At 31.2% G+C, this 17,842-nt stretch overlaps 1 protein-coding gene across 2 annotated transcripts in view; it reads left to right on the top strand.

Annotated features, from left to right (window-relative positions):
- The first annotated feature begins 10,207 nt into the window (after nucleotides 1–10,207).
- Nucleotides 10,208–17,842, top strand: part of Rchy1 (Ring finger and CHY zinc finger domain containing 1) — a 30,099-nt gene continuing 22,464 nt past the window's right edge. The window contains exons 1-2 of one of the 2 annotated variants that reach the window (XM_065499445.1): nucleotides 10,208–10,564; nucleotides 15,705–16,777. In XM_065499445.1, coding sequence (XP_065355517.1) covers nucleotides 16,001–16,777 — 777 coding nt within the window. In that variant the 5' untranslated portion in view covers nucleotides 10,208–10,564; nucleotides 15,705–16,000. The remainder of the gene's footprint in view (nucleotides 10,565–15,704; nucleotides 16,778–17,842) is intronic. The other variant, XM_065499446.1, reaches the window with a different exon arrangement.

The following is a 17,842-nucleotide window of genomic DNA, read 5'->3' as shown; positions in this document are numbered from 1 at the left end:
TTTTTTGTAAATTATGATAATAATTTCAATCAAATAAAAAAAATAAAAACTGTACGTTTAGTTGTTTTATTTTTTATTAATACTTAAAGTATGTTAAGATTTTTTCGATCACATTCCTTCTACATTATAGTCCCGGTTCGATTGCTGTTTAAAATCGAGAACACAAATGACTGAGATATAAGAAAAAACAACGACTACCTAATTTTTTTTTACCTATTTATACCCTACACCACCATAGTGGGGAGGGTATTATGCGTTTGTGCAGATGTTTGTAACGCCCAAAAATATTAGTCTAACACTCACCTTAAAGTATACCGATTGACTTAGAATCACTTTCTGAGTCGATTAAGCGATGTCCGTCCGTCCGTCCGTCTGGTCGGCTGGCTGGCTGTCCATGTAAACCTTGTGCGCAGAGTACAGGTCGCAATTTTGAAGATATTTCGATCAAATTTGGTACATATTATTTTTTCGGCCCAAGGACCAAGCCTATTGAAAATGGCTGAAATCGGTCCACTATTTCACCTAGCCCTCATACAAATGTCCTCCCGAAATTGGACTTTATCGGTCATAAATGTTTAATTTATATATGTATCTCCACAAATTCCGCTCCAAATAAGTTTTATATACACAAAATTCATGTCACCAAATTTTGTTACGATCGGTCCATAATTAGTCATAGCTCCCATATATACCCGCTTCCGAAAATCACTTTAACGTGCATAAATCGCTTAAAAATGTTGGTAAACACACAAAATTCAACATAGTTAACTTTAATATAGACATAAATAACACGACCTAATTTCATGGTCATGGTCACTCAAAAATATAAATTATTGAAATTTTAAAAGAAAATTTTTTTTTGCTCTTTTACTTAGTGTAGGGTATTATATGGTCGGGCTTGACCGACCATACTTTCTTACTTGTTTTAATCTATATCTGAATAACTAAGTCAATAAATTGACAATTTGGACCTACAATGCGCCAAAATCGGGAAAAGTATTTCTTAACCTGAGTTTTTTTTTTCACCAAACAATACTTTTAATCTTTATGGTAAAGTATTCTTTGGTGAAAGATATAGAAGATTCGGCACAGCCAAAATAGCTATCTTACTAATTATACCCTTTACCTTCGTGAGAAGGATATGGGGCATTTCATGTCAAGTGAACCAACTTTTGAAATCGATGTCTTCCGATCGGGATGAAATTTGCACCAAGGTTAGCTCTATTGGATAGTAACTCAGACACAATTTTTCAACAACATCGGTCGAGAACTCTCTGAGTTATAGGGGGTAAAATTTTGACAATTTGGTCAAACAGGGGTTTTTTCTTATCCATGTAACTTATTACCTATTGTTCTTAGCAAAATGTGTCCCAAATAGTATAGATAGCTATTTCTTCGATCTTTCGAAAAAAAATATTTAAAAAAAAAAATAAAAAATTTTTAATATTTTTTTTCCGAAATCAAAAACTTTTTTGACTTTTTTTTAAAATGTCCATTCCTTTAAAAATATCTTAAAGGAATGGACCTAAGCTTTCTTTTGACTACAAAAAAATTTTAAAAAAAGGGCCCATATTGGAAAAAAATTTTGATTTTGCAAAAAAAAAGTCAAAAATTGTAAGTCTTGAGTTAAAAAATATTTATTTTGATAGATATCCCACTCGCATCCCACTAAGCGACCAAAAGGGTCTTCAAGGATAATATCTAAGATTTTGTTTGACCTAAAAAAAAAGATTAAAAAAGGGTCCATTTTGAAAAAAAAAAGTCAACAAAGTTTTTGATTTTGCAAAAAAAGTCAAAAATTTTATGTTTTGAGTTACAAAATATTTATTTTGATAGATATCCCACTCGCATCCCACTAAGCGAACAAGTAGGTGTTCAAGGAAAATATCTAAACTTTATTTTAAGAAAAAAAAAAAAAAAAAAAAAGGACGCATTTTAAAAAAAAAGTCAAAAAAGTTTTTGATTTCGGAAAAAAAATATTAAAAATTTTTTATTTTTTTTTTTAAATATTTTTTTTCGAAAGATCGAAGAAATAGCTATCTATACTATTTGGGACACATTTTGCTAAGAACAATAGGTAATAAGTTACATGGATAAGAAAAAACCCCTGTTTGACCAAATTGTCAAAATGTTGAAAAATTGTGTCTGAGTTACTATCCAATAGAGCTAACCTTGGTGCAAATTTCATCCCGATCGGAAGACATCGATTTCAAAAGTTGGTTCACTTGACATGAAATGCCCCATATATATAAGTTTGTCATTCGGTTTGTAATTTCTACATTTTTCATTTCCGACCCTATAAAGTATATATATTCTGGATCCTTATGGATAGCGGAGTCGATTAAGCCATGTCCGTCTGTCTGTCTGTTGAAATCAACTTTCCAAAGCCCCCAAATAACTTACATACACGATTCATACATCAATATCTCCGGTATAAGCAAAAAACCAGGACAACCTCGATTTTTGACCTATTTTTTGTCCTATATCTGGATTACTAATTCATTAATATAGACAATATGGATATCTAATGATAGATATTTGCAACGACGTATATAAGACCATAGTAAGTTGGACCTACAATGGGTTAAAATCGGAAAAAAAAATTTTTAACCCGAATTTTTTTTTTCACCATATGTTTTTTTTCGCTAAATATTAAAAAAAATTTAAAAAACAAAAAAAAAAATTTTTAAATTTAAAAAAAACAATTTTCCAAAACAACTTTGTAAAAAAAATAAATTTAGTTTACCTAAAAATATTTAAAATTTTTATTTTGAAGTATAATTTGGTGAAGGGTATATAAGATTCGGCACAGCCGAATATAGCTCTCTTGCTTGTTTATTAATATTTATGTATGTTAAGATTTTTTCGATCTCAGCCCTTAGTCCCGGTATGGTTGCTTTTAAAATCCACCACTACCTCAATTTTTGAGCTTTTTTAAATCTATATCTGGATTACAAAGTCATTAATATGGACAACAATGACTTACACTGTGCAAAATCGGAAAAAATATTTTTAAACCACTTTTCTTTTTCATAAACAAAATTGTTTTACCTTAAAATATTTTTAATCTTTATTGTAAAGTATTCTTTGGTGAAGGATATAAAAGATTCGGCACAGCCGAATATAGCTCTCTTGCATGTTTTAAATTACACCGTACTACAAAAAGATAAAAAAAATCGTTCGTTAGACGAACCGGATGATATACGTATGAAACTATAAATTAAATGGAGAAAAACTGCGTTTTCAGTTTTTCATTTCATGATCCTGTTCCTTTTAAAAGGACTTCAAATTTTCAGAGCAGTACATTTTTACTTCTACTTCTGATACTTCTAATCTAATCTTACTATACCAAATTTATTTGTCAAATGATCAAGAAGAGTTGTAAAATATTTCGTATTATTTTTATTTTTCCTGTAAGGATCAAAAGATGCCAAAAATGTTTTTTAAAATTGTTATCCTCGAATATCCTTTTAGATTTCCAATAATTTTTTTTTCAAAAAAATAGTGAGTTAATATTCTATACTAAATGTCAAAATTTTACCCTTTATAAATTAAAATTATTAGTATACAAAAAAGTTTTATCAAGAAAAGTGCATGTTTATAACCTACACCACCCCTACATAGTGTGGGAGGTATAATGGGTGAAGGCTGATGTTCGCAACATACAAAAATATTGTCCCATACGAAACTGCAAATGTCCGTCCGTCGATGTGAACCTTGTAATCAAACTACAGGTCGCAAGTTTAACGATAATTCGACAAAATTTGGCACAAACCTTTATATTGCCCCATGGATAAAGCCTATTGAATTTGGTTAAAATCGGTCCATTATTTCTCCTAGCCCCCATACGATTGCCCTATTTGAAAATAGTTAAGCTCTCATAAATATCTTAATTATAAACATCTTCAAACCAAATTCAGCACAATTAAGTTTTATATAAGCCGAACTCTCACGACAAAATTTTGTGACGATCGGTCAACAATGTTCCATAGCTCCCATATAAGCAACATTCTCGAAAATGTCATTAATATACATAAGTCACTGAAATATGTCAGTATCCAAACAATCCATATAATTCAACACAAATATATTTCATATATTCGAAAATCATCCCACCAAATTTTGTGACGATTGGTCCATTATTAGTCATAGCTCCCATATAAGGCCCACTACCTAAAATGTTGGTATTCAAATAAGATTCAACACAAATAAGTATCATATCAAAAGAAAACCCTTTATAATCATATACCCGGTATAGGGAATCATAAGGTCGGGCTTGCCCGACTATACCATTTTACTTGTTTATTAAAAAGTATTCTTCGTTGCTTTTCACAACGGTTTTTGTTATATTTTTTTCGAATGAAATATTAAAATAAAATATTAAAAATCAAATAATTCAAATTTAAAATATTTTTTAACACTTAAGTAGTGTAGATAGAAGGATGAAATTTTGGCATGTGGTATTCAATATTTGGATATTTAACTCACTATTTTTTTTGAAAAATAATTATTGGAAATCTAAAAGAATATTCAAGAATAACAATTTGAAAGGACATTTTTGACATCTTTTGATCCTTAAAGTATAAAATAAAAATAATACTAAATATTTTACAACTCTTCTTGATCATTTGACACCAAATTTGGCATAGTAGGATGCTCAGAAAAATGTACTCCTCTGAAAATTAAAAATCCTTTTAAAAGGATCACGAAATGAAAAACTAAAAACGCAATTTTTCAATTTAATTTATTGTTTCAGACGTATATCATCCGGTTCGTGTCTAATATTGAGTGTCGTACGGTGTTATATGAGTATCTTATTACATGATGTGTTTTTTTTTTGTTCTCGTATTATCGATTTGATAGTTAAAATTGATTTTAGCTAATGACATATTACCATATAAAAAAGAGGGTAATTAAATATTCTGTCATAAACTTATAGCTACAGGATATCATATTAATTTGAATAATCATTTTCCATTGTTTAACAAAATATAGGTTGCTAATAAACAATATTTCGCTTTCATTTTTGTTTTGTCGAAAATAATTATTAGTTTTCACAATTGAAAAACAATGTAATTGATCTTACATTGATTTCATGCTCATTTTCCAGTTCAAAACACTGTGACGCTGACACTGACCGCTTAACAGACTGATGAATGAATAAACGAGCGAGCAAGCGATCAAGTGAACTAACAATTCAACAAAACGCATTGCACACATTTTTTTCATACACACTTAAAAACACCGACTACTACTATTTACCACGGTAAGGTTACTTGCAGCAATACTATTACTACCATTTATTTACTCGCATTTGATTAGACAAATCTAAACATTTAGCCAAATAGCTGAGTTAACATATAGATGGACGGACGGAGATACCGATAGACAGACATATAAATGTGGTTACAAATTAAAACTAGAACAACTTTTGCTATTTTGGCAAATAGATTTAAAACCAAACACTTTGTACATTCGTATTTTATATTAATGAAACAACAAGTACAAGTTCAACTTAGCAAAAAAAACAGTAAATGAACGCATAAAAACCCTGAAATAAAACAATTTTTTAAGTTTTTTATTTTCAAATTTATTTAATTTTTCAGAATTCAAACGAACAATAATAATAATAACAAATGAAAAATGTATCTGTATCCATCAATCTAATACTTGTGTATTTATTGTGTGCATTCATGGATCTATATGCGAGTATCTCATAGATATTTATTGTTGTTGTTGTTATTCATGCGAATGAATACACACCAGCGCCAGCAGCAGTCATAAAATAATTATTAATGTTTATATGAGAAATCAATACCAAACAATAACAAAAAAAAACAAACACACTCAATACAACTCACACTGTACGTCAGCGCACGATCGGAGTAAAATTTCGATTAATAAACAAATAATGACAACAACAACAATAACAGCAATAACTACCAAATACAACAACAAAATATGCCGAAACATGAAAACAAATAAATTTATGAGTTCACAGAGAGCAAATAGCGTAAAAGTAACCAACCAACCAACACATTGAGTAAAAATTGTCGTAGTTACTCCGACATGTTGAGCATGATCATGATCACTACCAGCATTGTACAGTGGGTGAAAAGTATGACGATGCATTAGTAAACCTTGACCCTCTAGGCTTAATTGATCTTAACGGCACGTTTTTTGAATTTTTTGTGTAAAGATTCTAATTAAATAAAGTGTAAATTAATAAACCAGATGAAATTTGCATTATTTCAATTTTTTTTTTCTTTTTAATTAAAAATTCCAAATACAATTAATTATAGGGTGTTGCAAAAACAGCAGGTATTATTTGAAACCATGAATTCCACTAAAATAATTCCACAAATTGAACTTAGGTCTTCCGATTTTGGTTATATAAACACATAATATTTGTTTGATATCAATCTCAAACTATCCAGGCATAAATAAATGCCAATTTAATCATTATATCATATTGTTACGTTTTAACCTTTTCAAAACGTTGGTTTATTTCCTTTAAATAAACCGGATACTTTTGATTGCAAATAAAAGCCGTTTAGTAGTTTAAAAATTGTAACAACTCTTTATTTATTTAAAATGTACAACAACCACAGAATTAAGTAGCCACTCATTGTTATATACACGTTTATGAATTCTCAGAAATACAGACACAATTTATAATGTACACGAATTTACTTGAAAAACACAACACACTTTAAGGCATTCAGTTGATGTTTATTCGAAAAGCATCTCTGATAAACTCACTCACGACTGCAACCTCTGCCACTATTTATAACACTGCCATCTGCACTCTAGATTGCTCTTTAACTGTCAAAGTTCGAATATTCTAGATCATACTCCATCTGTGGTGTACTTTCTACAATGTTCCTTAACTGAATATTCGAATTCAAACAGCGTTGCCAACTTACGATCAATGGTCAACTGAAAGCTTTTATTTAATAATGCCCACAGATATGTGGGTCAAAGTTTTCATTTTTTGATCGAAGTGAGCATTATACTAACTGAAAAAATTGTTGTGAGTTATTATCTGAGCGAATTCTTATGGTCAGAGTTATATTATGGAATTTTATGGGGATCATCTTTGTGGAAGATCTTAACCCTCTAGCTCCTCTCTTTAGAGGTCAATTTGACCCTTTTATTGAGAAAATCCAAAAATGTCCTTTCAAAAATTACAGTGTAGTTAAAGTAAAATGAGTTATTTTGTTACCATTGTATATAAAATATATAAAAGTGGGTGGGATCTGAATAGTGGAGTGGTATCTCCCATAGCATAGGTGTGTGCTCGATTTTCTATTGGACCAGTAGATTTTCAGTATTCTTCTTAGGCATTTTGTTGGTGAAAACTTGCAAAGTCTCTAGCAAACATATTCCACGTTTCACAGCCATATAGGAGCACAGACTTAACCCACGAATTGAAAATTGTTATCTAAGTGCGGGTGGAGATTGATGGTGATTTCCACACTGTAATTAGTTGGCCAAAAGCTTGCCGAGCTCTCATTGTGCAGTTTGAGACATCATCAGAATTAAGTTAATTAAAACTTGAAGAAAACCAAATAACAAAATTCAAATCTACGGAAGGTGGTTTTATACCAAAAATTTTAGTTTTACTCTTTGTGAAAAAGCTAAATACTGAAATAATTCCACTTTCGATAGGGGTAGAATTCTGTGATAGCTGTCAAGCTCAAAACCCATCACATAAAACTAAGAAAAATAATTCCCGGGAATTCTCGCACAATTTCCCGGAATATCGGAATTGTAAATTTTGCGGAATTCCCGGGATTTCACGTCGCGGTAATTCCCATGAAAAACTCTAGTTAGAAGGCATATGTCGTCGTCATAGTCAAGATCGGCCAGGTGGCTAAAGCCCATGTTATGCCTCTGTTGATGCTCGTTGCATTTCTCATGACAATGTCCATCACTACGTTAAAGAGTAACGGCGACAAGATGCAACCTTGTCGTACACTAGCTTTAACCTTATCGCTAACTGAATTCCTCTTGGATAATCCCTATTATTTTCCTAGGCACGCCTTTACATGTGAGTTCCTTCCAAATGGTAGTGTGGACAAGTGTGTCGAAAGCTTTTTCAAAGTCGATGAAGACCAGGTATAGGGGGAATCTCCATTCCATTGATTGTTCAATAATTATGCGTTGGCTATTAATGTGGTCTATACAGGATTTTTGAGCTTTAAATCCAGCCTGTTCGCAACGAAACTCTTTGTTGAGGGAGTTAGCAAGTCTCATGTTGATAATGTTTGCGATTACTTTATTTATCATTGCTTAGGAGTGTGATCCCCCTCCAGTTTTTACACTCCGTGAGATCACCTTTCTTGATGATCAAATCCTCTTTCAGTTCGTTGGAAAGTTTATTATCCTTCCAGAGTCTTTGCACCATATTCTGAAGCAGTAAGGCACTTGTTTGGGAGTTTGCTTTTAGCAGCTCTGGGTTAATGTTGTCAGACCCTGGAGCCTTGTGGTATTTAAGGGCACAAATAGCGTTTGATATTTCGCTTATAGTGGGGGAGATTGTAGTTATGTCATTCCTTTTGATGTGCCGAGTGCAGTTAGATAATGGTTGGTGTATGTTCACGTCCATTGACAACATGTTGGAGTAGTGGTGTACCCAGATATTCAGCTGGCTGTTTTACCAGGTGATGAGATCTCCATTGTTGTTTCGTAACGTTTTGAGGAGTCGAAGTTCTTATTAGCGAGCTTTTTCGATATCCTGTATCGAGGGTTCTACCTGATTGGCTGCCGTTTGTGCCAGGACTTCCGTCCATTTCCTCTCGTTTCTGCCAGCTCTGCTCTTTACTTCTTTATTTTGTGAATACTCGATGTAAATAATGTCCACACAAATCTCCGTACCTAAATTTACAAATATCGGCCAATATGTAGTTGGTAATAGATCCTATATAAGAATCACTTCCGAAAAACACAATAACGAAACAACATGTTACATAGATCAGTTGTATATATTCAACAATCATACTACTGGATTATGTGACGATCAGTCCATAACTCTCATATTATACAAGATAATTAGATTCGGCAGCCTTGCTTGCAACCTTGCTAGACATAATGGGCATCGGTATTAACCTCAACTTATTCGGAATAATCTTGAAACATGTTATAGTTTTAAACGTTCTATTTAATATTATCTTAAAATGCCGAAGATAGAATCACGTCGTAGTTCCATTATACGATATATGTAATATACTCCAGAGAGCTTAAATAATCTCTCTAAATTATGAAAAATTTTGGATTACTGCATTAATGGATTGAACTATAAGTGACTGTTGGTCGTAAATGAATTGCATTACTAAGTTAGCCAAAGGCCATGTTCAGTTGATCTTCACATTCATGTTGTTACGATGATGGGTATTCCATGAACTCCATGAGAATTTCTATGGTTATTGGTGGTCGCGACAATCAATAGAGCTGAAATAATCTCTGTAAATTACGAAGAATGTTGGATTACTGTTAAGTGGATTGAATTATAACTGATTGATGTTAAAAGGATTAGATCACTACGTCAGCCAGAAGTCATGCTCAGTCGATCTTCACACGCAGCATTTGGTCGCCGTGATGTGTCTTCCATGAACTCAATGAATTGTCAGACCCTGATTTGAAGAGAATTGGGATGGTAATCAGGTGATCAAGATGAATGATCGAATGAACTTAATAACCTAAATTTGTTAATATAGCAATAGTAAAATATAACAGAGATTAAGGGACAGCTCAATATATATTCAAAAACTATTAAACCGGCTTAATATTTGTAAATTTTCCCACTTGCCCCACTGTCAATCAAGTGTAAACAATAATACAAATCAGCATTTCAACAACAACAATTGCAACAAAACAAATTAAATTGATAAGAGAGAAAGCGAAAACAAAACAAAACAAATAAAAAAGAACACAGATACTTTTCGAATGTAGTATTTTATTTGTTGATCAATGCTTTTCTGTGGCTGATCTTTGCCAGTTTTTTTTTTGGTTTGCTTATAAAATGGAAGAGAGTGAGTGAGTATTTATATCATGTATCGAGAACAATTGCTCAACAAGCACGTTCGTTCAATCGATACGAGATACATTCATTCAAAACATTCGTAATAAAACATTAAGCGAGTATTGAAATTTCAGTAGACGTTGAGTCTTTAAACTAAACGGTTTGTTTTGAATTTCTGAAGTTCAACTCGAGTTGTGGTAGTGACGGCACGCGACTACTGTCAACGCTCGCTTATACGTTTAAAGTGTGTGTTTTTTTTTGTTTGATTTTTCTTAGTTGTTTTTGTTTTGGCAAAAGTTGAAATCTGCAATTCAAAACTAAATAAATTATTGATAATCAAAGACTTGAAGAAAAAGAAAAAAAAGCAACAACTCAAGAATTTTACAAGAAATCTGTGGTGGCTGTATAAAAATATAAATAAATGCAAATACAGTAAATGCAAACAAAGAATAATTATAAGTGTTTTTTAAAAATAAAAAATAAATAAAACAAGGAAAGAATACAATGCAATTTTAAACTCCTTGAAAGATAAAAAATAATGTTAGTATGAGTGTTTTCTTTTTTTAATTTAAATAATTATATTTATGCTTTAGTTTCACGTTTATTTCTTTGAATTAATTCAAATTAAATTTATGTTAATTAAAATTATAAATTAATATTTGAATATGCAAAATAACAATAAACAAATGTTTGTTTTTTCTTGCTTTAGATATTTTAATCCGCCATTAATTAACGGGGGATTTTTTTTTATTAATTTAACATTTATTTCAATATTTCAATCAATAATAATTTGTGTGTGTGCACAAAGTGGTTTACAAACAAAAAATACACAAAAATAAGAATAAATATTCGAAAAAATAATGCCAAAATGAGTCTATTTGTTTTTGTTGTTCAATTTTATACATATAATTTCATTTTTGTCGCTTTTTTTTGTGTGTCTTTAAGTATTTTTGATTGTTAATGTGAGACACGTTTTCAGTTTCTTAAAAAAAAAGTCACTAACACCCGTTTTGAATTCAATTATTCGGGGAACTTGTCTTGGATTTCGTACGTACCATTAATCAATTAGGGTTGCTAAAGTAATTTAGTTTCCATCATTAAAGGTATTATGTGCAGAGCAATAGGCGCATGTTTGTTTAGTGTGTGATATACCAGTTGGCTTAATATTTTGAATGAACGATTTCGTTAATTTTAAAACTAAAACTAGCTATTATTCCCTCACTTATTCCCTGTGTTAAGCAAATAGCTAAGAAATCCGAGATCCTTATTAACGATCAATATCGGTACATTTCTCCAGCAAATCGAATACGTACAGGCTTTCTCTAAGTCTATTCTAAAACATGCTAAATCTACAATTTCAAAATTCACACATTTTTATTATTGGGTGTATGACTTAAAAATGCGTAATTTTTTTAAATGTTACCATTTATTTTGAAACTTTTGTGAAATATTTATTCAAAGTATTGGCCATTGTTAGCTATGATCTTTTCCAATCTTTCTGACAACATATGGTTTCCGCGCCAAAAGAACTGCTCATCTTTTGAGGCCAAACACGAATCAAACAAATTTCGGATACCCTATTGTGAATTGAATCGTATCCCGAACGAAACAAATACTATTTGGATATATCTGGACTATAAGGCGGGTGCGGCCAAACTTCCCAACCACTTCTTTCTAAATCCTTTTTAAGAGGTATTGTAACAAGTGGCCTAACGTTTTCAAGGTGGAATATTACGGTTTCATATCTGGCCGCATATTCTTGGACATTTTTCGACCAATGCTCGCTTCAAACGAATCAGTTGCGTTCGGTACAAGTTCCCTGTGATGGTTTGACCAGATTACATCAGCTCATAATAGATAGGATACTTTTGCTCCCACCAAATACAGAAAATTACCTTAGCGCCATGTATATTTGGCTTTGGTGTCGATTCGGCTGATTGGTCGGCCAACTCTAACGCTTCGGTTTATCATTCCATTTTTCATCACAAGTAATGATTCGGTGCAAAAATGTCTTTTATAGCGTTTAAGTTGCATTTTAGGCATACAAAATCGTCGTTCATGGTATCTCAGCTTCCCAATTTCCCTGATTTTGGATGAATCCTGCTTAGAGTTTTTCTTTTCCCGCACTTTTTCATTTCCCGGGAAATCGGGATTCATTTTGAAATTTCCCGGGATGCCGGGAAATCCCGCCTAGAACAAATTATTTAATTTTAAGAATGTAGACTTCGTTAAAAATCTAAAAAAGTCTTTGGTTTTAAAATGTAATTGGATACAAATAAAAAAAATCCAATACAAATTTAATATAAAGAGATAAACTGACTCGATTTCTAAATTTGGCTATTTACAAACCTGTCACCATTTGTCATTTGTATCGGAATATCTTCAATTTCCATTAGATTTTGATTTTGTTCTTTCTTAGTGGTTTTATTCCAAAAATTTTCGTTTTACTCTTTGTGAAAAATCAAAATACTAAAATAATTCGACTTTCGATCGGAATAGAACTCTGCGACAACCCTGAACATTCGCTAGTTTTTGGATTAATTTGAATAATGAACTTGTTAAATCTTTTTTGTTGTATGAATCTTCTGCATTTGTTTTGGAGCTTTAAGCATCTTTAGAGAAAGTCAAGTTCAAAAACATCACATAAAACTAAAGAAAACAATTCCCGGGAATTTTGCAAAAATTCCGTGATTTCTCTTCCCGGGAATTCCCGTGAAACCCTCAATATTGAAGAGGGTTTACTATTGGTTTATCTTACATCGCATTTTTATAAACCCGTAAACATTTGTTGACATCCCAAGCGGGAATGCGAAAGAAAGAACTGATTGTAAAGGTATTCCAAAAGGGACTTGTTGAAGCTACATCAGTCTAATTGGCTATCATTTATTCAGTATGTTTTTCAAATCACAATGGACAGATATAGCGTTCAATAGCATGTGAAAATAATAAAATTGTTTTATCAAAATGAGTGTTGTGTTCGTGCAACGTTCCGCGCGCTTCTTCCATTTTACGCGATAAGGTCCATTTCTAGATGAATGGGTACTTCAAGAAACAAAATTATCTAATTTGGGACGATACAACGTAACACACGCCATCGGTCAAATTCAATTTGATTAATGCGCCAGAGTCATGGAAAATTTAACATTTCGGATGATAGACCATTTAAACGAATAAATAGTATCGATAATATCTCACACACACTTTATTTTATTTAAATTTTAAGATAGGAAGCGCTTATTGAAAGACCCTTTAGAATTCCTAGATGTACAATGAAATTCTAGAGCATGTGGTTTGTGACGGTTCTGCTTCGGGGTCTTTTCGGGAGCCTTTACAACTCCTGACTTTGTTGTCAGTCGCTACCGAAATAGAACAATGGTCTTTATTCATGAACTGGACTTGTTGAGCAGATTAAAGGATCTGCAAAAAGATTGTCTGGTCTCCAAAACTATTCTGTTGTCCGTAAATCCTTTAAAATTAGTCTTTATTTCTATTATGACATTTTCATTCGAGTTAAATATCTTTCCCTGAACATGTTTCTTAAAGTTTAGGAGCAAAAAGTAGTCTCTAGGAGTCTGGTTTAAGCTTTAAGTTTTGCACCGAATTTGTTGTCATAAAAGTCGTACTTGGATTTTTTATTTTCATCGATCATTAATTCAATTTTAGACTAACTCGGTTCCTCTTTCGATAATGAATCACTATCATAGTTGTTTTTGCTACAGGATGTGTTTCGTGAAGTTCTTCCAAATTGAGTTGTTATTATGTGTAGATGGGACTGAAGAAATATTGAAAAGACAGATGATGCTACTTCAAAATATGTCATAGATTCGTAGCAGACTATAAGGATCTTTAAATTCCTGTAATTAAATCAATTTGCATCGTTTAATGCAGAATATTGAATTTGTGACCTGTCTTTCGAATTCGTGCATTTTCAAAGTAAAATCCTTCTCAACGTAAAATCGATTAATATTGAATGAATAACTTAGATTATCCTTTAGAGAAATAAGGAAAATCAACCGCCAAACATGGATCTCTACAGAGCGATCTCTCATAGATCGTCTCAAATAAGTGAATTTGCAGGGTCAATGTTGTCCAAAGTCTGCAGATGCGGTTATTAAACCAATAAATATAAAACTGAGCTTTGTATAAAAACCTTTTCGCTTAAGTCATTGTTCGGATATAACGAAACTCTAATCAGATTTCTTTCGCTTAGAAAATGATGGAAAGCATTCGTTCAATATAGCAATGAATGCTTTCCTTCGTTTTCTAAACGAAAGAAATCTGATTTGAATTTCGTTATATCCGAACAATGACTTAAGCGAAAAGGTTTTTATACAAAGTTCAGTTTTTCTATTTCAACTCTAACAGCGCATAAGCAGTTTTCATTAAAATTTAAACTCAGTCCCAGTTTAGACTAGGCAATTCGTCAATTTTTGTTTCTCCCTTTTGAACTTGCCTTTACGTCATTGGTAGGCGTTCATATTGTTGAGATTACGAACATTTTCGTGAATTTACACGTACACAACCCGAAAGTAAACAAAACACACAGCAAGAGCATAACAAATACAAATTACTCATTTAGTTGCAAACAATAAAGCGTAAAAATACAAATATTTCATTCTGTTGCTTGATGTTGTTGCGGATTTTTTATTTTTAACCCATACATGCACACAAACTACAATTTCTCTTTTTGCGCTTCCCTGCTTTACGTCCACACAGGAAAGCAAAAAGAATTTCGGTACGTTTGGCCTCTCTCCAACGTACTCCGACTTTATATAAACAATCAGTAGAACGAAAGTTTTTCCAATTTCAATCGTCTTCGATTGATTAAGTTTCATTCGGCCTTCTTTTCTTTCGAGATCAAGGAATATTGAATGATAAATATGTAAAAAAAAGATTTTGTAATTGTTTTTACTTCAAACCAATATTTCAATACCCTAAGTTATAATAAATAAAACTTTCGGCAACCCTTAATTGAGATAAACCACAAAGATAAAAAGTTTTAAAAACTCTGATAAAATCTTAACCCAAAAAATCGCGATCTTTTCTTGTTTGTTTGTTTGTTGTCTGTAATTGTTATTGTTGGACAATATTGAAGTGTTTAAATAAAGCTTAAATAACATTTATTTCATTGCATTTTATTTTATTTTATTTCAAAATCTGTCTGGCTTTTGAGCTAAATATTAAAAATTACAGTTGCTATTAAATACAATGTAATTATTTAAAATATTCAAAACCGGCATTTAAATAAAGATAATGTAAATAATCTATATTGAGAGCAATTTAATATAGTGTTAAATGAAAAAAAAATTAATGAAAAAAATATTAAATAATGAAAAAACACAGATGTTTAAGATAAACAGTTGCAAAAAAAAAGAATTAAATTAAAATATTTGCTATACATAAATTATTTGTAAAAAAATTAGTATAAATATGAACTTTGTATTTGAAAAACAACAAAAAAATAAGATGAAAAAGCTAATAATTAAATTTGAATATTGGAAAAGAAAACAAAAAAAATAGAAAAATATCCGTGTTTGAAAAGCTGTTTTTTTTGAAAATAAATAACGAGAATATTATTTAATACAAAATAATTTTCAAATTAAGAAAACAACAAAATATTTAAATTTATAAATACTTAAATTGTAAATTGTGTTATTCTAAAACACACCTGTTATTATAGATAAAGTGATAAAATAGACATTATATCGAGTATCAAGAATGTTCCTTGAAGTTAAATAAGACAAATGTTTTTACAAGAGAACTAATTTAATAATAAAATCAATTTAAACAAAAAAATAAACAATTGGCAACAATAATAACAAAACTACAATTATAAAAGTTCAGCTGAATGGTTGGTTCCCTCCCTACAAAAACATCATCACATCAACATCATTATAACAGTCATCCATCGACAGGCAGCGTCTATCGTTTCATAATTTTTATTATCAATTGTAAAAACTGAAAATACTACAAATAATGATTGTGGACAAGAAGAGCATGCAGGCAGCACTGGCAGAAGATTTCAATCAAATCAATTTAAATAACATAAATTTAAATATTACAACAACAAATACAGCAACAACAACAATGTCGAACACTGAGCCACAAATAGACTTAGCTACAACAACCGCATCCACAACCACAACAACACCAACAGCAATAGTGCAACATACACAACACAAACAAACCAAGTCCATGGCTCAATCACCTCTCAATAAAAGGCGTCACACTGCCTTGCCACATTCACTGATTATGAATCAACAGCAACAACAACACCATACCCAACACCACCACCACCATCAGTCACAAAAACAGACCCTAGAGGAACTGAACGATTTTGATGTACTGGAATATAAACCGATTTTAAGAAAATCTCTGTCAACGCCCACCTTTAATGCTTTAGAAGCACCCCAACAACATCCCCTAAAAAGTGAAGTTACAATAATTACCAATCATAATCATCATCACCAGCAGCAGCAGCAACATCATCATGAGCAACAGCAAGAACATCATCATCACCTTTGTCAAGTCCATACAAAAAACATGATTAATTCATGTAAAAATAAATCAACGATTTTAAATAATAATTGCAACACCTTATCAGCAACAACAGCAACAACTACAGCATCGAATATCACAACAACAACAATAGCTACTAATTCTAATTCTTCCTCATCATCAGATACAACAACAACATCATCATTAAATCAACGCTTGGGTTGTGCTCATTATAAACGTCGAGCTATGTTTGTGGTAAGTTTCAATTTTGTTCAATTCACACACAATAATTTGCATCTAAATTACAATGCTGACTACAGGCGGCAATTGCCAACTATATTTGAGAAAACGGACTTAAAGTTTGCATTCAAAATAATTGAAATAATTATTGAATATTCCATCTGATTCCTATTTAATTAACTTTTTCTACGTCCATTATTATAGATAATTCAGAAAGTAACATTCGAATAAAGAAAAAGTACCATAAAATCTCCCCCTTGGATTCTTATTAGCTCAGGATCACATTTCTAGGCCCATTATTAAAGAAAATTCAAAAAGTACCATTAGATGATGGAAAAAGTACCTATAGTTCTCACATTTTGGTACATAAATATTATACCCTATTCCTAACTCTAACTTCACTCCGATACATATCAGCTAACTTTAATGTCGATAAGTTAAATAATTTAAAATATTAAAAAAGTACCAATTTCTCTTTTCCTCCTTAAACACCCTCTAGTGTGAAATTTAAAAATACTTCATTTTGCCAAAATTGTTTGTGCTACAGACATGTCTCAAATCTTTGTTAATGTGCCCAAGAAAAATATGTTTTAAAACAAATAAGAGAGACTATATTCGGCTATGCCGAATCTTATATACCCTTCATCAAATTATACTTAAAAACAAATTTTAAATATTTCCAAAGTTATTTTTTTAATTTTTTGTTAAAAATGTTTTTTTGAATTGTTATTTAAATTTTTTTTTGTTTAAATTTAAAATTTTTTTTTTAAATTTTAAAAATTTTTTTTGGCTTTTTAATTTTTTTTTTTTGTGAAAAAAAATTTCGGGTTAAAAAATATTGTTTCCGATTTTCAACCATTGTGGGTCCAACTTACTATGGTCTTATATACACACGTCGTTGCAAATATCTTTGAAATATCTATTATTAGATATCCATATTGTCTATATTAACGACTTAGTAATGCAGATATATGTAAAAAATCGAGGTTGTACTGGTTTTTTCCTCATATCTCAGCCATTTGTGGACCGATTTTGCTGATTTTAAATAGCAAACTTCTCGAAAGCATGTCTGACAGAATT

The sequence above is a fragment of the Calliphora vicina genome, chromosome 2, assembly GCF_958450345.1.
Source record: "Calliphora vicina chromosome 2, idCalVici1.1, whole genome shotgun sequence".
Classification (NCBI taxonomy): domain Eukaryota; kingdom Metazoa; phylum Arthropoda; class Insecta; order Diptera; family Calliphoridae; genus Calliphora; species Calliphora vicina.
Note: the sequence above shows the minus strand (reverse complement) of the source record. Positions and strands in the feature narration are given on the sequence as shown.